The 15,665-nt window shown below is 51.9% G+C and overlaps 1 protein-coding gene across 6 annotated transcripts in view; it reads left to right on the plus strand.

The window, feature by feature from the left end:
- PRDM16 (PR/SET domain 16) overlaps positions 1 to 15,665 on the plus strand; it is a 1,279,606-nt gene that overhangs the window by 1,147,734 nt on the left and 116,207 nt on the right. The window contains exon 1 of one of the 6 annotated variants that reach the window (XM_069610224.1): positions 12,368 to 13,746. The exons of the other annotated variants lie outside the window; for them this stretch is intronic. Coding sequence (XP_069466325.1) covers positions 13,645 to 13,746 — 102 coding nt within the window. The 5' untranslated portion in view covers positions 12,368 to 13,644. Of the gene's footprint in view, positions 1 to 12,367; positions 13,747 to 15,665 lie in introns of those variants that run through there. 6 annotated transcript variants of the gene reach the window in all.

The raw sequence follows: 15,665 nt of genomic DNA on the forward strand, positions 1-15,665 counted from the left end.
GGGGCCACTACTACACACCTGTGTAAGAGTAATTTCAATCAAATTACACACCAACCCACCCTGAAGCCCACCCAAACAAGACACAATGCATGTAATCAATGGTAGTCTCATTACCTGATTCTGCTGGTATGTCCTCACCGTCCAGATGTACAGTGATGGCGCCACGCAAAAGTGTCAGTGCACATCTACCGACATGTAGTCTGACTCCAGAGAGTATGCCCGTGTGAAGAACTGTGTGAAATACCTGCAAAACATGAGCAACATATGTAAGTAGAGGCACATATCAAACCATCATGCATAGTTAGGTGCAACAACAATGTACACTATGAATGTCTACACAGTATTGACTATGGACTGGCCAACAGCTCATGGGAGTCCAATGTCACCGTGTAATTTGCTGTCACTTGGGCACACCCTTTGCAAGCCCATGGAAACGGAAGCAGGAGGGGTGTGGATGTCTGCTACCCAAGCATCTAAACCAAACTCAGGACAAGCCTGCATGTGCCCAGCCACAATACAGTGTATGCCCAGGTACCCACACAAGGCAACACTCTTGGAAAAGAAAAAAGAAAATTGAGAAAAAATGGCCATGAAAGGGCCGGCGGGGGGGGGGGGGGCACCTATGAGGTCCGAGGACAGGATGCACGCCACAATCCACCTGTGTGGATCATGGGAAACTAAAACACCCCATAGGCTCGTGGCCCACACGGCTACTCTGTTGTGGGAGATGAGTCGCTATCGCTCTGGCCAGACCCTGCAGCTGACTCAGGAGGTGGGGGAGCTGCCTCAGAAGATGGTGTGACAATGGGAGGCAGCCCACGCAAAGCACGAGTTTGCTCCTCCATGGCTGCAAGCAGGCGGGTCTGGTAGTTCTGGTTCTGGGTTATAATCATGCGGAGGTCCCCATGCAGTAACTCCCGGGATGACCTGACCTCCGCACGAGTTGCCTGCATCTCGGCCGAGAGCGTCCGTGTCAGACGCTCCAGCTGCTCCTCTGTCCTTCTATGGGATGAAGCCTCAAGCTCTAACAGGGTCGACCTGAGGTGATGGAATTCTTCCCTCAGGCCTTCCCTGTGGCGCTGGGACTCCATGGAAAGTGATTCCCGCAGAGTCGCCAGTGCCGCCCGCCTGTCCTTGTTGGACGCCAACATATCCTCCCTGTGTGCCTGGCAGATGGACTCTGTAGCCTGCTCCAGTCGCTCCATCAGCCTTTCTGGGGGGACAATGGAAGTGGCCACCCTATCCATGGCCTGTGCAATCATCTCGGATGATGCTGCCTGTTGGTTGGCCATACCGTAGATGGATTGCTCCCAAGCGGTATTGCCAGGTGGCATACGGCCACCACGTTGACGGGCACCACACCTGCCTGGGGCAAGGCGGACTGCGCCTTGCTGTGCCGGCAAGGCCTCAGGCTGCAGGACTGCATTCCCTCTCTAATCTGCAGCCCCAGGAACAGGATCAGAGATTGTGTGGTGTGGCCCTGCATCCGTAACCACCGGAGGCTGAGCTGCCGACACTGACATCCCCATTGAGGGCAATGGCCCGGCTGCAGGTGGGTCGGACAGAGGAGATTCTCTCCCAAGAACACTCACCTGCGACTGCACATAGGTGTCATCCTCCGAGTCTACACCTGAATACTGCTCGGGGGAGGAACCCCCAGAGACACCCCTCGACAGCACGACCTGCAGCACTTGTGGGTTTTCACCCACAAACACACCACGTCCCTCACTTGTGGAAGGTCGGCCCGGGTTGCCCTCCTGGGACGGCTCAACCACCACATCCCCAGCATCAACAAGTGCTTCGTCCCCTGCAAAGACATGAAAGAGAAAAATGGAAACAGGCATTAGCACCATGGCATGCAACAAGGGCTGATGAACAACAGAGGCAGTAGTTCTACGACACATGTCCCACATGACTGGGAGACCTCCTATGCATTCACCATCACTGGGTCTGTAGGGGAGGCTCAGGGCATACAATGTACAGATTGGAGAGCAACGCCTGCTCACCATGCTGCCTAGCACTGCCATCACACATTGGCCGGTGATTGCCATGTCAAAGGCACATGCCATCACACACATGGCATGTGACATAGCCACCAAGTGAAGAGGGAGAGGAGGGCAACTTTTTAGGATTTCTACCACTCTGGTCCTGACATTGCATCATCACATCAATAAGTTGACATGTTGTACATGGATCTGCTAGTCCAAATTGGCCACGATGCACAGTGCCTTGTCTACATCAACTAAATGCAGTAAACAATGAGATTCCACCTCCCCATCACCTGTAAAGGAATCATATAGCATTCGTGAAGCACCGGTCCAGAAATGTATGAAGGTACAGCGGAGCACTGAGGGGTGGTGGGGCAGTAGGGGATGCCAGTCAACAATCCTACTGGTGCTGGTGTCATTCATGTCACGCAAGTGCAGGGGTGGGTGGCACAATGAAGTGCAAGGGGAAGTGGCGGCTGGGAGTGCTGTACAAGGTAAGTAGGACTTAACGTCAAGGGCAGATGGTGTTAGGCGCAGACAAGTGCTGGGGGGGGTGGCCTATAGGGGTACGGAGACAATCATGCAGTGCTGTGGGCTCGGAGGGGACAGGGGAGGTACACACTGCATCTGGCTCGGCAAGGTCCTTGCAGATTTCTATGTGTCCTGCAGAGTTGTCACATGCCGCAGATATGTGCCCTTGGATTGGGGATCTCATCTTGGTGAAAAGGGTGAGGCGCTATTGCCTTTGGAGCATGTGGCAGGCCAGTTTGCCAGAGGATGAGCATGATGCAGGACATTCCCTCTCTGCCACCCGGCACCTGTGGTCTGGGTTCACAAGATCCGAGTCATGCCAGGACTCTGCATTGGCATGGGGCTTCAGACAGGTGGTCATGACCGTGGCAAAGACATCCAGTGTACCTGACATAGAGTGGAGCATGGAGTGGGCCCTGTCAGGATGGGAGTGAGCCTAAGGGGGAGCTGGATGGGGGGGAGATTTTGGCAGCATGAGCCTCGACTGACACACACTTCATGGGTTGGAATACCAAGAAGGTGTGTGACAGTGGTGAGGGTGGCTTTGCCTGTGGTGTGGTGAGGGTGAGCTGGGAGGAGAGGAGAATGTGATCACTCCAGGAGAGGGGAGTGCAGAGATGGACGGAGAGGGGAAAGTCAGATGAGATCAGAGCATCAAGAGTGTGCCCTGCAGAATGAGTAGGGACAGACGGGAGTCTAGAGGGTGAGAGGGAGTTGCTGAGGTCACAGAAAGGTCACGTGGGGGGGTCAACAAGCATGCAGGTGGATGCGTACAGCAACAAGGAAGAGGATTTCTGTGTCTGGGGACATGAGTGAGGAGGAGAGGTGAGGACACTCAGAAAGGAAGTAGTACATTTGACCAGTTTTCCCAGACACAGTACGCACAGTTTGTGAATGTCAAGGTGTGGTAGAGAGAGACGTCACACAAGCCATTCCAGAGTGGAGTAGGTCTAAGTAGGAGTGACAGTGGCAGGAATACCCTCAGGGAAGCCAAGGGCACACCCCCCCTGCACAGTAGTGGCGGGCCAAGGAGAGGGTCTCCTGAACATCAGGTAGGAGTGTGTGAAGGATGCAGACAGAGCTGGCCGTCAGACATGTTTCCATGAGACCAAGGATGTCAAGGTGCATAACCTCATGTAAGTGACAGATATCGGAGGAATGCCTGATGCAGCCGCAGTGAAAGGAGTGTAATTGTGGAGGAGGTTGACAGCCTTGGAGGACTTACGGGGAGTGCTAGAGATCAGAGGTGCAGCATGTGTAGGAGTTGGAGTGGGGGGCGGAGAAGGATCATGGGAGGGTGCAGGGAGGCAGTGCAGGATTGATGAGGAGAGAGGAGGGGGGGCAGCAGGAGAGGAAAGGAAGTTGATGAGATGTGGCTAGCATTTCTCAAGGAGAATGAGGTTGGCCTAAGGGCCTTGGACTGAGATGCTCCCATTACCATGCACATCAATTGTGGCCTCTGAGGATTGGAAGGAGGCCAGGAGTACACCCCAACGGGTCCCACCATTGATGGTGGAAGAGGAGCAAGGAGAGAGGACAGGGACCATGTGAAGGGTCTATGGGACAGGCAAAGGCATGTATGAGCAGATGTCAGTGAGAGTTGGCTTTGAGTAGGCTCAGATGCACTTGTCAGCAATAGGGTGGGTCGCATTGGAGGGCAGGGTGCCCTCATTTGACTGTTAGCAAGCAGGTGTCGTGAGTAGGGCACGATGGTCTGAACTGTAGAAGTCAGGGAAGATAGACCATGAAGAGCAGCATGGAGTGTGAGGGAATGGGGCTCGAAACCAGACGGTACCAAAGCACACAGGTAGGAGGTGGATGTCAAGGCAACATCCACAGTATGACAGCATGTTGGTTGGCATTTATATACAGAGGACGCATTAGCATGTGGTATCATTGCATGTCAGGCATGTGAAGATGAAACTTGATTGGCTGGGGGAAAGTATAGGAATGGTATGTAAGACATCAGATGAATAGACAGGGGAGTATGAGCAACAATGTAGTGACAAAATGACAATTCAAGGGCAACTTCCATGGTGTAGGGCCATATGTGCACTGTTGCCAGTTGGGATAGTGCTGTGGGCAGATGGTGTTGCACTGAACATACTGGATGAGGCACATGGGTGCCACTATCTACTCTGCCACACACCCCCTTGACAGGCACCCAACATGAATGCTTCACACACACACCATGCACATGGATAATACACACATGCATGTGCACTCACCGGATGATGCCTCGTAATCAGGGAGATCTCCCACACCTTGGAGTTGTCCCTCGGTGACGTAGGATCCAGCTACGGACTCGTGTGGTGTGAGTTCTATTTCCTGTGCTGGGGACCCACCTCCAGTCACCAAGGTTGCGGCATGACTTGAGGCCAGCTTATCCTTTGCCCTGCGCTTAAGGTCATTCCAGCGCTTCTGGCAATCACTAGCTGTGCGCCTCACTACTCCAAGGGCACTTATTCTGTCAGCAATGGTCTGCCAGTGTGCCTGGCGTCTGGCATGTGTGGTCTTGGACCCTGCAACGATGACCATTTCCCTATCATGATCTGACACATACTGAACAAGTGCATTCAGTTCGGCGTCTGTGAAGCTTGGCTTCCTTGATGGGCCGGACTGTGCAGCCGTGCCTGGGGAATCAGCCTGTGCCGGACGTGCACTCTTCCTCTTGCGCTTGGAAGGGGGTGGGGATCCAGAGTGTCCTACGCCGCTGTGGACACTAGGGGCAGGAGCCGTGGTGGACTCAGTACTGGGTGTGTGGGATTGCACACTCAGCATGGGAGTAGGTGCAGGCATTGGGGGTAGTGGGATGGGGTCAGGCCTGATCTGAGGTGCATGAACTAGGACCGACACAGTCTTGGCAGGGTGTATGAGAGGTGGGGTGGATGGAGCCACACCCTGGCTACGGGGGACAGCAGATGACCTATCTGGCATAGATGCGCGTGCCCTGATGACACCAATGTGCACCGGTGCACGTGCAGTGGACCTGCTGACCTGGATGTCAGCGATGGGATCACCCTCGGACAGGTCTGCTGCCACAATGGGCTGGTCCAACAAGGGCTGATCAGGGTTGGTATCAGCCACATGACCCTCAACTGGGGGGGGGGCATGGGTGTCCCTGACTGGTCCTCCAGACTGGGGGGACAGGGGCACCCTGCAAGTCACAACCACGTCCCCTAGTGGATCCTCCACGGCCACCACGTGTGGCTCGGCCACCTTTGCCACCCTTACGGCTTGCACGCCTCCCAACCATGGCACTGATGTTATTGTGCGTATGGGAGTCGGTGTGCACAATTGTCCTGGGCAATTGGGTGTCAAAGGGGTTGGGTACCAGATGGTATTCGTACCCTAGTGCAGTGGCAAGGCTATATGACACCCCTGGGGAAAGATGACGGGTCACGCAACGCACAGGCACCCCAGAAAAGTTAAGGAACGTGCACAATACCCCTCCTAGACCACGTGTGCTGATGGAAAACCCTGCACTACGCTGTGGCATCCAGTAACACAATGAACGTATGCGTGTCACACGCAGCCTAGAATGACCTCTGAAGGGGTAGGCTACACACGGGGCAAGCACAGAAGTTAGATACGTGCGTGACTCACCGTCTGCCAGGTAAAAGAGCGTGAAAAATGAGCGCGTTTGGTTGGCAACACCCCCGCCAAAAGAAGATGTGTACGCTGTCTGAGGAGACAGGACAACAGTAGAAGGGGACACTGTTTGAGGGAACAGGCCCGGGTAAACCAGTACAAGAGGAAAAAGAGAAAAAGCTGTCAGAGGTAACAGGGAGTACGAACTGGAAACGCCGTGAAGTAAATCGCGTGTGAAACGACAAGAAGTACAGAATTCACCCACTCGCTCTCCACGAAAAGCATGTACAAGGAAATGGTGTTCAACACTACCTTATATACAGGCCCACACGTACAGCGTCACTTACGGCGTGTACGTGCTTGGCCCATGTTCACCAATCACACGCTTTGTCACTTCTGCGTGTGGATCCTTTTTCACCAATCACACGCTTTGACACTCCTGCGTGTAGCTCACTTTTCACCAATCACACGCTTTGTCACTCCTGCGTGTAGATCCATTTTCACCAATCACACGCTTTGTCACTCCTGCGTGTAGATCCATTTTCACCAATCACACGCTTTGACACTGCACGTGCAGGTAACTATAGACGCACATATGCTGGTGACGGGTTTTCGCGCGATTCGCTGAGTGTGGGGTTTTCACGTGCAAAATCACTCCCTATCAGGCTGTCCATGCGTTCAAACACGAAAGACCACGCTCCTGGCCAGGAGGCCAAATTACAGTCCCCCAGAGCCCTGAGCACGCTCCCACCTGCCATCTGCTGCTGCCTGACTGCCTGCTGGCCACGTGCCCCACAGTGCTGGTGGGTGGGGGGGGTGGGAGACATGGGTGGGGGCCTGGTGGAGGGTGCCCCTGGTGGATGGGGGGTGGGGGTGGTGGGAGACATGGGTGGGGGCCTGATGGCAGGTGCCCCTGCACTGCTGGGGGGTGGGGGTGGTGGGAGACATGGGTGGGGGCCTGGTGGAGGGTGCCCCTGGTGGATGGGGGTGCAGGGGGACATGATCAGGTGTGCAGGGTAGTCCCCTGTTTTGTGGGCTGCCTGCAGGGGCCGTGGAGGGTGTACAGGGTACACCTGTGAGGGCCCACCCAGCCTAATCGCGTGTGTAACTTCCCACGCACCCCTGTAATACACGTACCAAGCCAATTCGCGTGTGAGAATTCCCACGCACCCCTGAAATACACGTACCCTGCTGAAGTCGCGTGTAAAACTTCCCGCGCACCCCTGTAATACACGCGCCCAGCCTATTCGCGTGTGGAAATTCCCGCGCACCCCTGAAATACACGCGCCCAGGCTATTCGCGTGTGATAATTCCCGCGCACCCCTGAAATACACGCGCCCAGGCTATTCGCGTGTGGAAATTCCCGCGCACCCCTGAAATACACGCGCCCAGGCTATTCGCGTGTGGAACTTCCCGCGCACCCCTGAAATACACGTACCCTGCTGTAATCGCGTGTGGGACTTCCCGCGCACCCCTGAAATACACGCGCCCAGGCTATTCGCGTGTGGGACTTCCCACGCACCCCTGAAATACACGCGGCCAGGCTATTCGCGTGTGGAACTTCCCGCGCACCCCTGAAATACACGTACCCTGCTGTAATCGCGTGTGGGACTTCCCGCGCACCCCTGAAATACACGCGGACAGGCTATTCACGTGTGGAACTTCCCGCGCACCCCTGAAATACAAGTACCCTGCTGTAATCGCGTGTGGGACTTCCCGCGCACCCCTGAAATACACGCGGACAGGCTATTCGCGTGTGGAACTTCCCGCGCACCCCTGAAATACACGTACCCTGCTGTAATCGCGTGTGGGACTTCCCGCGCACCCCTGAAATACACGCGCCCAGGCTATTCGCGTGTGGGACTTCCCGCGCACCCCTGCAATTCCCGTAGCCTAGCTTTTCGCGTGTGAAACTTCCCGCGCACCCCTGAAATGGACGTAGCCTGGGATTTGACGTGTGAAACTTCCCGCGCACCCTTGAAAATCGCATGGGCCGCTTGCTGTGATGGTCCAGTGTTAGCGCAGCCCCTTGCGCTGGTTTGTGATTTTTATGAGATTTCCCAGCGCAAGGGGCGTTCCTGGGGGCGTAACTGGCGCTGCAGCGAGTCGCTGCGCCACTGTGCGCCACGGCTGCCTGGGGAAGCTAAAATCCATGAATACCCTGTGCGCCGGATTCGGTTTTGGCGCACGCGGCTGGCGCAGACTATCGCAGGCGCACGCTGTGCGCCAGCCGCGTGCGCTACTTGTGCGCTGGATTCTATGAATTACCCTGATAGTCGTTCTTGTTATGGGGTGGGTAGCAACGGGCAAGAACCAATGGTAAGCCCACCACACTGCAACATTGTTATAGATAGTAAGTGAAACACTTGTGTATGAGTGCAATACAAATAAAATATATCATATCAGTAGAATAACATATACCTAGTCCACTATAGGTGGTATAATACTCAATACCCAATAGTGGGGCCCGATAGGTTTTCTGGAGAAGCGCCCAGGTTGTGACATCACGCTGACGAAATATTGCATTAAAACCGGCCGTTGAGCCGATGAATAGTGTGATGTGCATGGATTGTCTCTTTTCCTGTGCTGATCCTTGTTGTTTTTGCCTCTAATAAACCAAAGTTTCAACTCGCCATTGACTGAGTCCTCTGTGTGTCTGGGAAGTATGGAGTTAAGCTCTCCAAGTCCATGGACTTCCTGGGAGTTCTTCCCAACAGTGACTTTTCTAATTAAGAGGCCGACAAATTGTTTGGAATTGACTGCTGATGAACAGATAACTGTCATGTGCCCTTTTTCCTGAAGAAGATGCAGAGACGAATCAGAAAAACTGACCATACCATGACACAAATTAACTATGTTTTGGTAATGTTTTGGTAATGTTTTTTTGATTTTATTAACAGAGAGGAAGCTGCACTATTCAACCTTTTGAGTGCATCCCCTCCACCAAGAAGACTGAGTGCTGAGACAAAAAGAACATGTTACCTGGTGGTCTCTGAGACATTTGGGGGCTAACAGGACTTACCCCCCTCCTCCCAATTAAGAAGCACTACTACATGCAATGTGGCACAATTTGACCACATTTCTGTGGCATGTATACCTCCTATGAGTACTACATGGGTTAAAGTGAAAATTCAATCATTAAGGCATTTGGCACAAGCTCTTTTTGACTCACAATTTTATGAAAGGTTTGAACAAATCTATGAATGCCCTGATGCAAACCTAAACAAAGTCTATAAGTAGTTGAAACATGTCAATGTCATGTTCATGAACAACATATACCATTCACACCACATGCATGTTTCAATGGAAAACTTATAGACTATCTAAGTGAGCAGTTAAACAAATGTCTTCTGCAACAAATCTGGAAAGGTACAGAACGTTTTCTGGTACTGACCAGGTACAACTTATGTTTTACTCCATTTAACACCATTCATAGCTCTATCAATATATCTAAAGGATCACAGTTAGAAAAAAAAAAATCCTGAACTTGTTTTTGAGTGGATTAATACTTATAGAATATTGACAACAATAGGACCCTTAACAATAATAATGATAATATTCATAATATGCAGAAGACAAATATTAAATTGGCCAAATGTGTGCTGTATATGTCACAACAACAGAGCACAACATCACTTACTATTATTATTATTATTATTATTATTATTATTATTATAAATAATAGTAGTATGCATCATAATAATACAAACAATGTGCACTTTAAACTGTGTGCACACCAGCAAATTAATTGTTTTTGGAGCTTAAATGTTTGCAATTATTATCCAAGTCACTAATACTCATTTTAATAACATCAGAATGACTAAAGGTTGAGTGGTTGAGTCACCTGTAGTGGCTTTCTTTCCCGTGACCTGCTGGTTACCAGTAGATCCCTAACGATGCAGTGGGATCTCTTACCTCACTGAATCAGATAACCAAAAGATCTGCAAATTGCTTCGTATCATCACAGATAATGTGAGAATGAGGTGAAAAACCAAGGGAAGACTCAAAGTCAAAATACACCTTTGCCAAGGCTGGGCATGGAGAGGCAGGCCAACTACTTGTAAGTTGTATGCCTATATGGCGTGAGTCGGGAGGATAGCTCAGGGGCAACGTTCTCACCTTGCAAACAAGAAGACACGGAGCAACACAGGTTCGATCCCCAGGTCCGCGCTCAGAAGCCTCTGAGTATTAAGCGTGTTAAAAATGACCTATCATATAATATGATACCTTTGCACCCGTCCATGGGCCTGATTCACAGAAGTGTTTTATAATGGTGCAATCCCATTGAATCAGGCCCCAAATCTTCAACGACTGGGCTAACAAGCAGATCAGATACAATAATACATCCCTTTGGGATCCTCGTTCCGCGCTTCATCGCGACTGTCTACACAATTATCGCCATACACACCCTTGGACAGAGCTGTCCGCTTTATCTAGTTCGCTATCGCGCAGATTCTGCTGTGGGCTAAACACCCATTAACCATTAGCATGTGAATAGGCAATTACATGAAATGGCTGCCCTGCCTCGCCCTGTATTATTAAACGCAAGATGATTAATGGTGTATGGAGAGACTGGTCCATACCCCGCACACGCCCTGCCCGGTCTCATCTGCTATTAAGCGTGTCGTCTAGGGCACTCTGCAGACATCTTCGATGAGCCTTGCTCTCAGGCAAATGGGCCTTTAACGTAACCCTCTTCGGGTCGCCCCCTGGTTGAGCACGTGACAAATGAGGCGTTCGGTGCAATTGGAAGGCAAGGGGACACGGCTTCTTTTTAAAGGCATTAATCACGTGATAAATAGGGGACAAGATAAGGCAGCGGGGCGGGCGATGCGCCTGGAAAGTAGGGTGCATTGTGCATTCTGTGCGCAGCGGGCCGGCGCAAAGCTGGACTGGGGCGTTCCTATCAGAAAACGATGACACAGGACTATTGGGAATTACACGCGTCAGTGTGTCTGGGGCATTTCTCAAGTATGGCTGAAAAGGAGCTCACCAAGGCCGTTTTTTTGTTTGTTTAATGTTTGAATAATTGTGTAATCCTCGCAACAGGTTCTAAAGGTGAACTTCATAGTGCAACTCTGGAATGCTGGTTAGGAATGGGCGATTAAAAGCAGTTCTTTTAATTAATTTTGCATTCCAAGATCTGCTGGGCGGGCTCCCAGCAGCACTCGCGTTCAATGTGGCTTTTGCTATTGCAAGAGCAGGCCCTCGGAGCTGCCGGGGTGACCGCCGTCTGTGCGGTCACGTGTCCACGCGCTGGGCGGCGTAGTCACTTGCGCACAGAAAAGATACGGAAGTGGGTGCAATGGAAGCTGACGTCCTGCAGTCCAGACCGGACGGGCCGTGAAGTACTGACATCCCCGAGGGTCTCTGGAGGAATTGGGGGGTGGCGGGAGGCCCCTGCCCCGTCCTCAGTCACACATCCCAACACTTTGCTCAGCCTGTCACTCGCGCCTACACAATGTTACTGAATTAAGGACGGTATAGACAAAAAGCAGCTTTTTGGAAGGAGACTTCGCGTGCACGGAGTGGTTGATCGTGATTGTGTGCACTGAGCGAAGGGACTGTGTGTCGCTCGCTCTCTCCCTCTCTTTTTTGTGTTATTAAAGAAACAGTCTACGGGATCTGGGTTCCCTCCAGCAAAAAACGCAGCCAGGCGGAAATATGCGATAAGTATTGATTACCGCGTATTGTTTTCCCGAGCGCTATTAGCTGTTCAGTGTAATTTATCTTTCTATGGTAAAAGCTGAAGAAACGATCGCTTCGGCGCAGTGAAATTTTAATGGCGATTCTGCAATAATTCAGACAGGTTCACGGTGAAGGGAGGAAAGGGTCGGCTACTGTGGCTGAGTGACGGAGCCCGGACTGTGAGCCCCCCTCACCCTACCCCCCCCCCCCCCATGGGACAAAAGTGTGTAGGTGACACGAATGCGGGCCCCCGTGGGTGCTGCGAAACAAACAGCAGGGCTGCCTGGCGCTTTGCAATTAGACATGTGACCGCCTCTATCACACCCTTTCAGCGGTATATATTTTTAAAGGTGACTAACACGTTAAACACCGAAATGGCAAATTGGTGCGTTTTGTTTTATTGCTCTGCAAACATCCCGTCTCCCAGCGTAATGGCAGACCTTCCCGATAACAGGGAGCGAAATGCCAATAAAAATGTCAAAAATCCCACATTTTACATGCGGATAAAGGTTGGCCAAGAGATCTTTTTTTTTTTAGTTCATGGGGGCTTATTAAAATTAATATTTGAAATAATAAAGCTTGAAGAATTGAAAAAAAAAATTGTCTTTGTGGAAATGTGGAAAAGAACATGATGTTAAAAGTATACATTATTTGAAGGAGTGCTGCATGCAACCTAGCAGGAGATTGTCAGATGAAACAGCCCAGAACATTTTTATTAAGTAAGACATTTTCCGACTAAATGAAACGGACCATAACATTCGATAACAGCCCTTATGCAGTTCTGCCGCCCCCCACAGACACGTATGCGTTCCCCTGTCACCGAAATGCATGTCTATACATTGGTGTGAGAGGCCGGAGCTAATATTCCGAGAGAAAATATAGCCAAGTCTGAACGATGCCTCATCTCGCAGCGCGATATATATTTTTTATTCATTTTGTGTGAAATTAAGGTACGCGGTGCTCCCCCGCCCCCCTTCCCCAGCTGCAATGGGTAGGAGGGGAGGGGGGGTCGACGGGACAGATCCCGTGAAAAGTCTTTGCCGGGCGGCCTATCAGAGAGTTCTCCCCCTGTCCTCGCCTGGCGTGTGCGCTCCCGCGTACCCCCTACCACCCTCCCATGCCAGAGTCTACTCTTAGGGACATTTTTGCGCGATTGTACCGCGCGCGTTGCGCACACCGTCGCCTATGCGATCGTAGCGATCCGTGTACTTTGCATAACACAGATAGCCTTACAAATATACTACGTAGAGTTTTGGGATAACGCGTCAGCTTGTGCGACCACCCGAGTCTGTTCTTTAAATGTCACAGCCTGCAACTGAGCAGGAAAGTTACCAAGACATGAGTACATCGCCTGTTTTGCTGGGGCATTGTTTTGAGCTGTGCGCTCAGCTTCGGAGGCTGAGTGCATTTTTAACGAGCAGGCAGGCAGCCTGCGATGTGTAAAACAAACACGCGGCGCATTGGAGGCAGGCGGGCAGACAGCTGAAAACTTGAAGTGCACACTGCGAGAACAAACAAACTTCCCTTTCCTAGTGAATGCCGCGGCTGGGGCAGCCTCTGACAGACACATAATACAGGGAGGGGTCTCTGGGGGGAGATCGGAGCTCACGGATGAGAGCAGGGGGAGTGTCCGGGCCCGGGATCTCCCAGGCCACTCAGAGAGCAGAGCAATCAAGGCGTCGAAGCCCCACCTCGACAGAGATGTGCGGAGCGCCGAGGATGCAGCGCTGAGCAGGACAGTGCATGGGGCCATCTGCACAGGCCCGGAGCCCGCACACGCGCTCTCCGGCTCCCGCACACACACGCGTGCTGCCGCCGCCGCCGCTGCCTCCTTCATGTGGAAAGGATGGTGTTTGCCACAAACTCCACCGACTCCGGGACAGCCAACTGGGAAGCCGTGGACCTGTCCCAGATTTCCGAGCTGGTGCGCCTCACACAAAGGAAAAAGGTTGGATATGTTTTTTTTTTCTTTTTCTCTAACTATTTTTCTTGACTTTCTTCCCCGTCCAGCGTGTTTCTTGACCACTTGTTCTGCCATTTAATTGCTGATGTACAGTATGCATAAGCGAAGGTACTTGACGCGAGGTTTGGGATATTTTAATGCAGTTCGTCTTATCGGCGACGTTTTGTGTGCAACTTAACTTTACAAGATCGGCGAGCTTGTGCGTTGTTCTTTGAAGGCTGTTCTTGGGAGAGAGAGTTCGTCTGCTTTATCACCAGAAGCTGCAAGTCACCACCTCCCATATCGAACGCTTGTTTTCGGTTGGTCAAGCCTGCCCTCTAGCGGCTGAACTTGGTACACGGTGCCACAGGCTGCCTTTTGTGCTTAACCAGGGGCAGGCAGGCTTTGTGGCACTGAACGCTTCTACATATGTTAACAATCTAAGCCGAATTAATGAACTTGGACATGCCGTGGCACCCTCCCACCCCCTTTCATGCACAGAACGCTCTCCGGTGCCCCTGCCGCTTTACGATCTTATGTTATTTTTTTAAACAAAGTGTAAACGGAGGCGCCGCCAAGAAAACAACGACCGCTTTAACGATGCAATTGCAAGCAAAGCACGTTGCTACCCCACTTGGGCACAGTGTTGCTGTATGACAGTGTTAACCTTTTTTATAAAAGCGAATTTAACATTTCAAATACAACCTTGGGGATGGATATATATATATATATATATATATATATATATATATATCACGTAAAATGATGCGCAGAGCCCTACATAGATGTGTCCAAGATCACACGTTTTGTCGGAGCGAGGAAAACCGGGGTTTAAAGTCGAGCAGCCCGTTTCAGCTAAGAGGCTAAACTCTCCCCCCCCCTAATAGAAAATAGAAGAATTCGGCATGTTCAGAGTGACCTCTATTTATAGAATTTGCGTCGAGGTTTGGGGGACTGTGTTTGCATACACCATGGCACGATCTGTATGCCAACTGTCCTAATAATACTATAATGCCTAGGGCCGGGGGGCAACCCCAGGAGCTACCGCTAGCACCCATCTCCTGATGCCGCCGCCGCCGCCTGCCCGCCGAAGCCGAGCTTCCTTGCAAGGTGGTCGGCGCGGAAAGCCACACCGAGCTGCGGCCTTATCTGAGCCCGCGAGGGCGCCAGGCCAAGGTATCAGACCTGTCGTGACCTCCTCGGTAGGCCCAGCGCCCTGTGTTTAGGGGGGCGCAGGGGGGCTGCGGCCCAGGTGGGTCGATGCTCCTCGCACGGCGCACTCAGTCGGGAGCTGCTGGTGTGTGTCGTGCTGCATCACAGCCCGGGTCCTGGAAGAATTTCTGCCCCGTAATAGTATCCGCGCGATGTTCGTTTTATCTTGAAAGCGCCCAGAGACACTCTTCCTTCGTCGCGCTTTACAATAAATATATGTGTGTGTGTGAATATACATACATGTGGCTTCTGGCACACTTCGACGAACTTGCAGCCGCAATGCATGCCTTGGGAACGTCAAAATGTGTCTCTCTGAAAGAAAACAGGACTGTGGGAAAGATTGTGTAGTATGTGGGGAGAGAGAACCCGGTGTGCTTCCGGTTATTGTGAGTTCTAGTATTCCTGCATTGGGAATGGCGCGGGACTGTTGTGCTATTATGCTGACGGGTCAAAGTGCCACACGCGCCGGTGGTCGGGACTTGCTTCTCCCTGGCCTGACGGATCCCTCGGGAACAGGGCCGCGGAGGGTAGATCGCGCACACGCAAGCCCCTTCTCAACGTTCCTAGCCACCCCTTCGGCAGATCGGGTAAATGAACTGCGATCTTCCTCTTCCGAAAGGCTTATAATGGCACGGTGATTGCGTGTAGCGCGCATCCGCAGTGGCAGCGCTTCTAGGCACTAAAATAATAGGCGTTCAACCGTATGGTATGTA

Source organism: Ambystoma mexicanum, chromosome 8 (assembly GCF_040938575.1).
Source record: "Ambystoma mexicanum isolate Mex_15411 chromosome 8, UKY_AmexF1_1, whole genome shotgun sequence".
NCBI classification, from domain to species: domain Eukaryota; kingdom Metazoa; phylum Chordata; class Amphibia; order Caudata; family Ambystomatidae; genus Ambystoma; species Ambystoma mexicanum.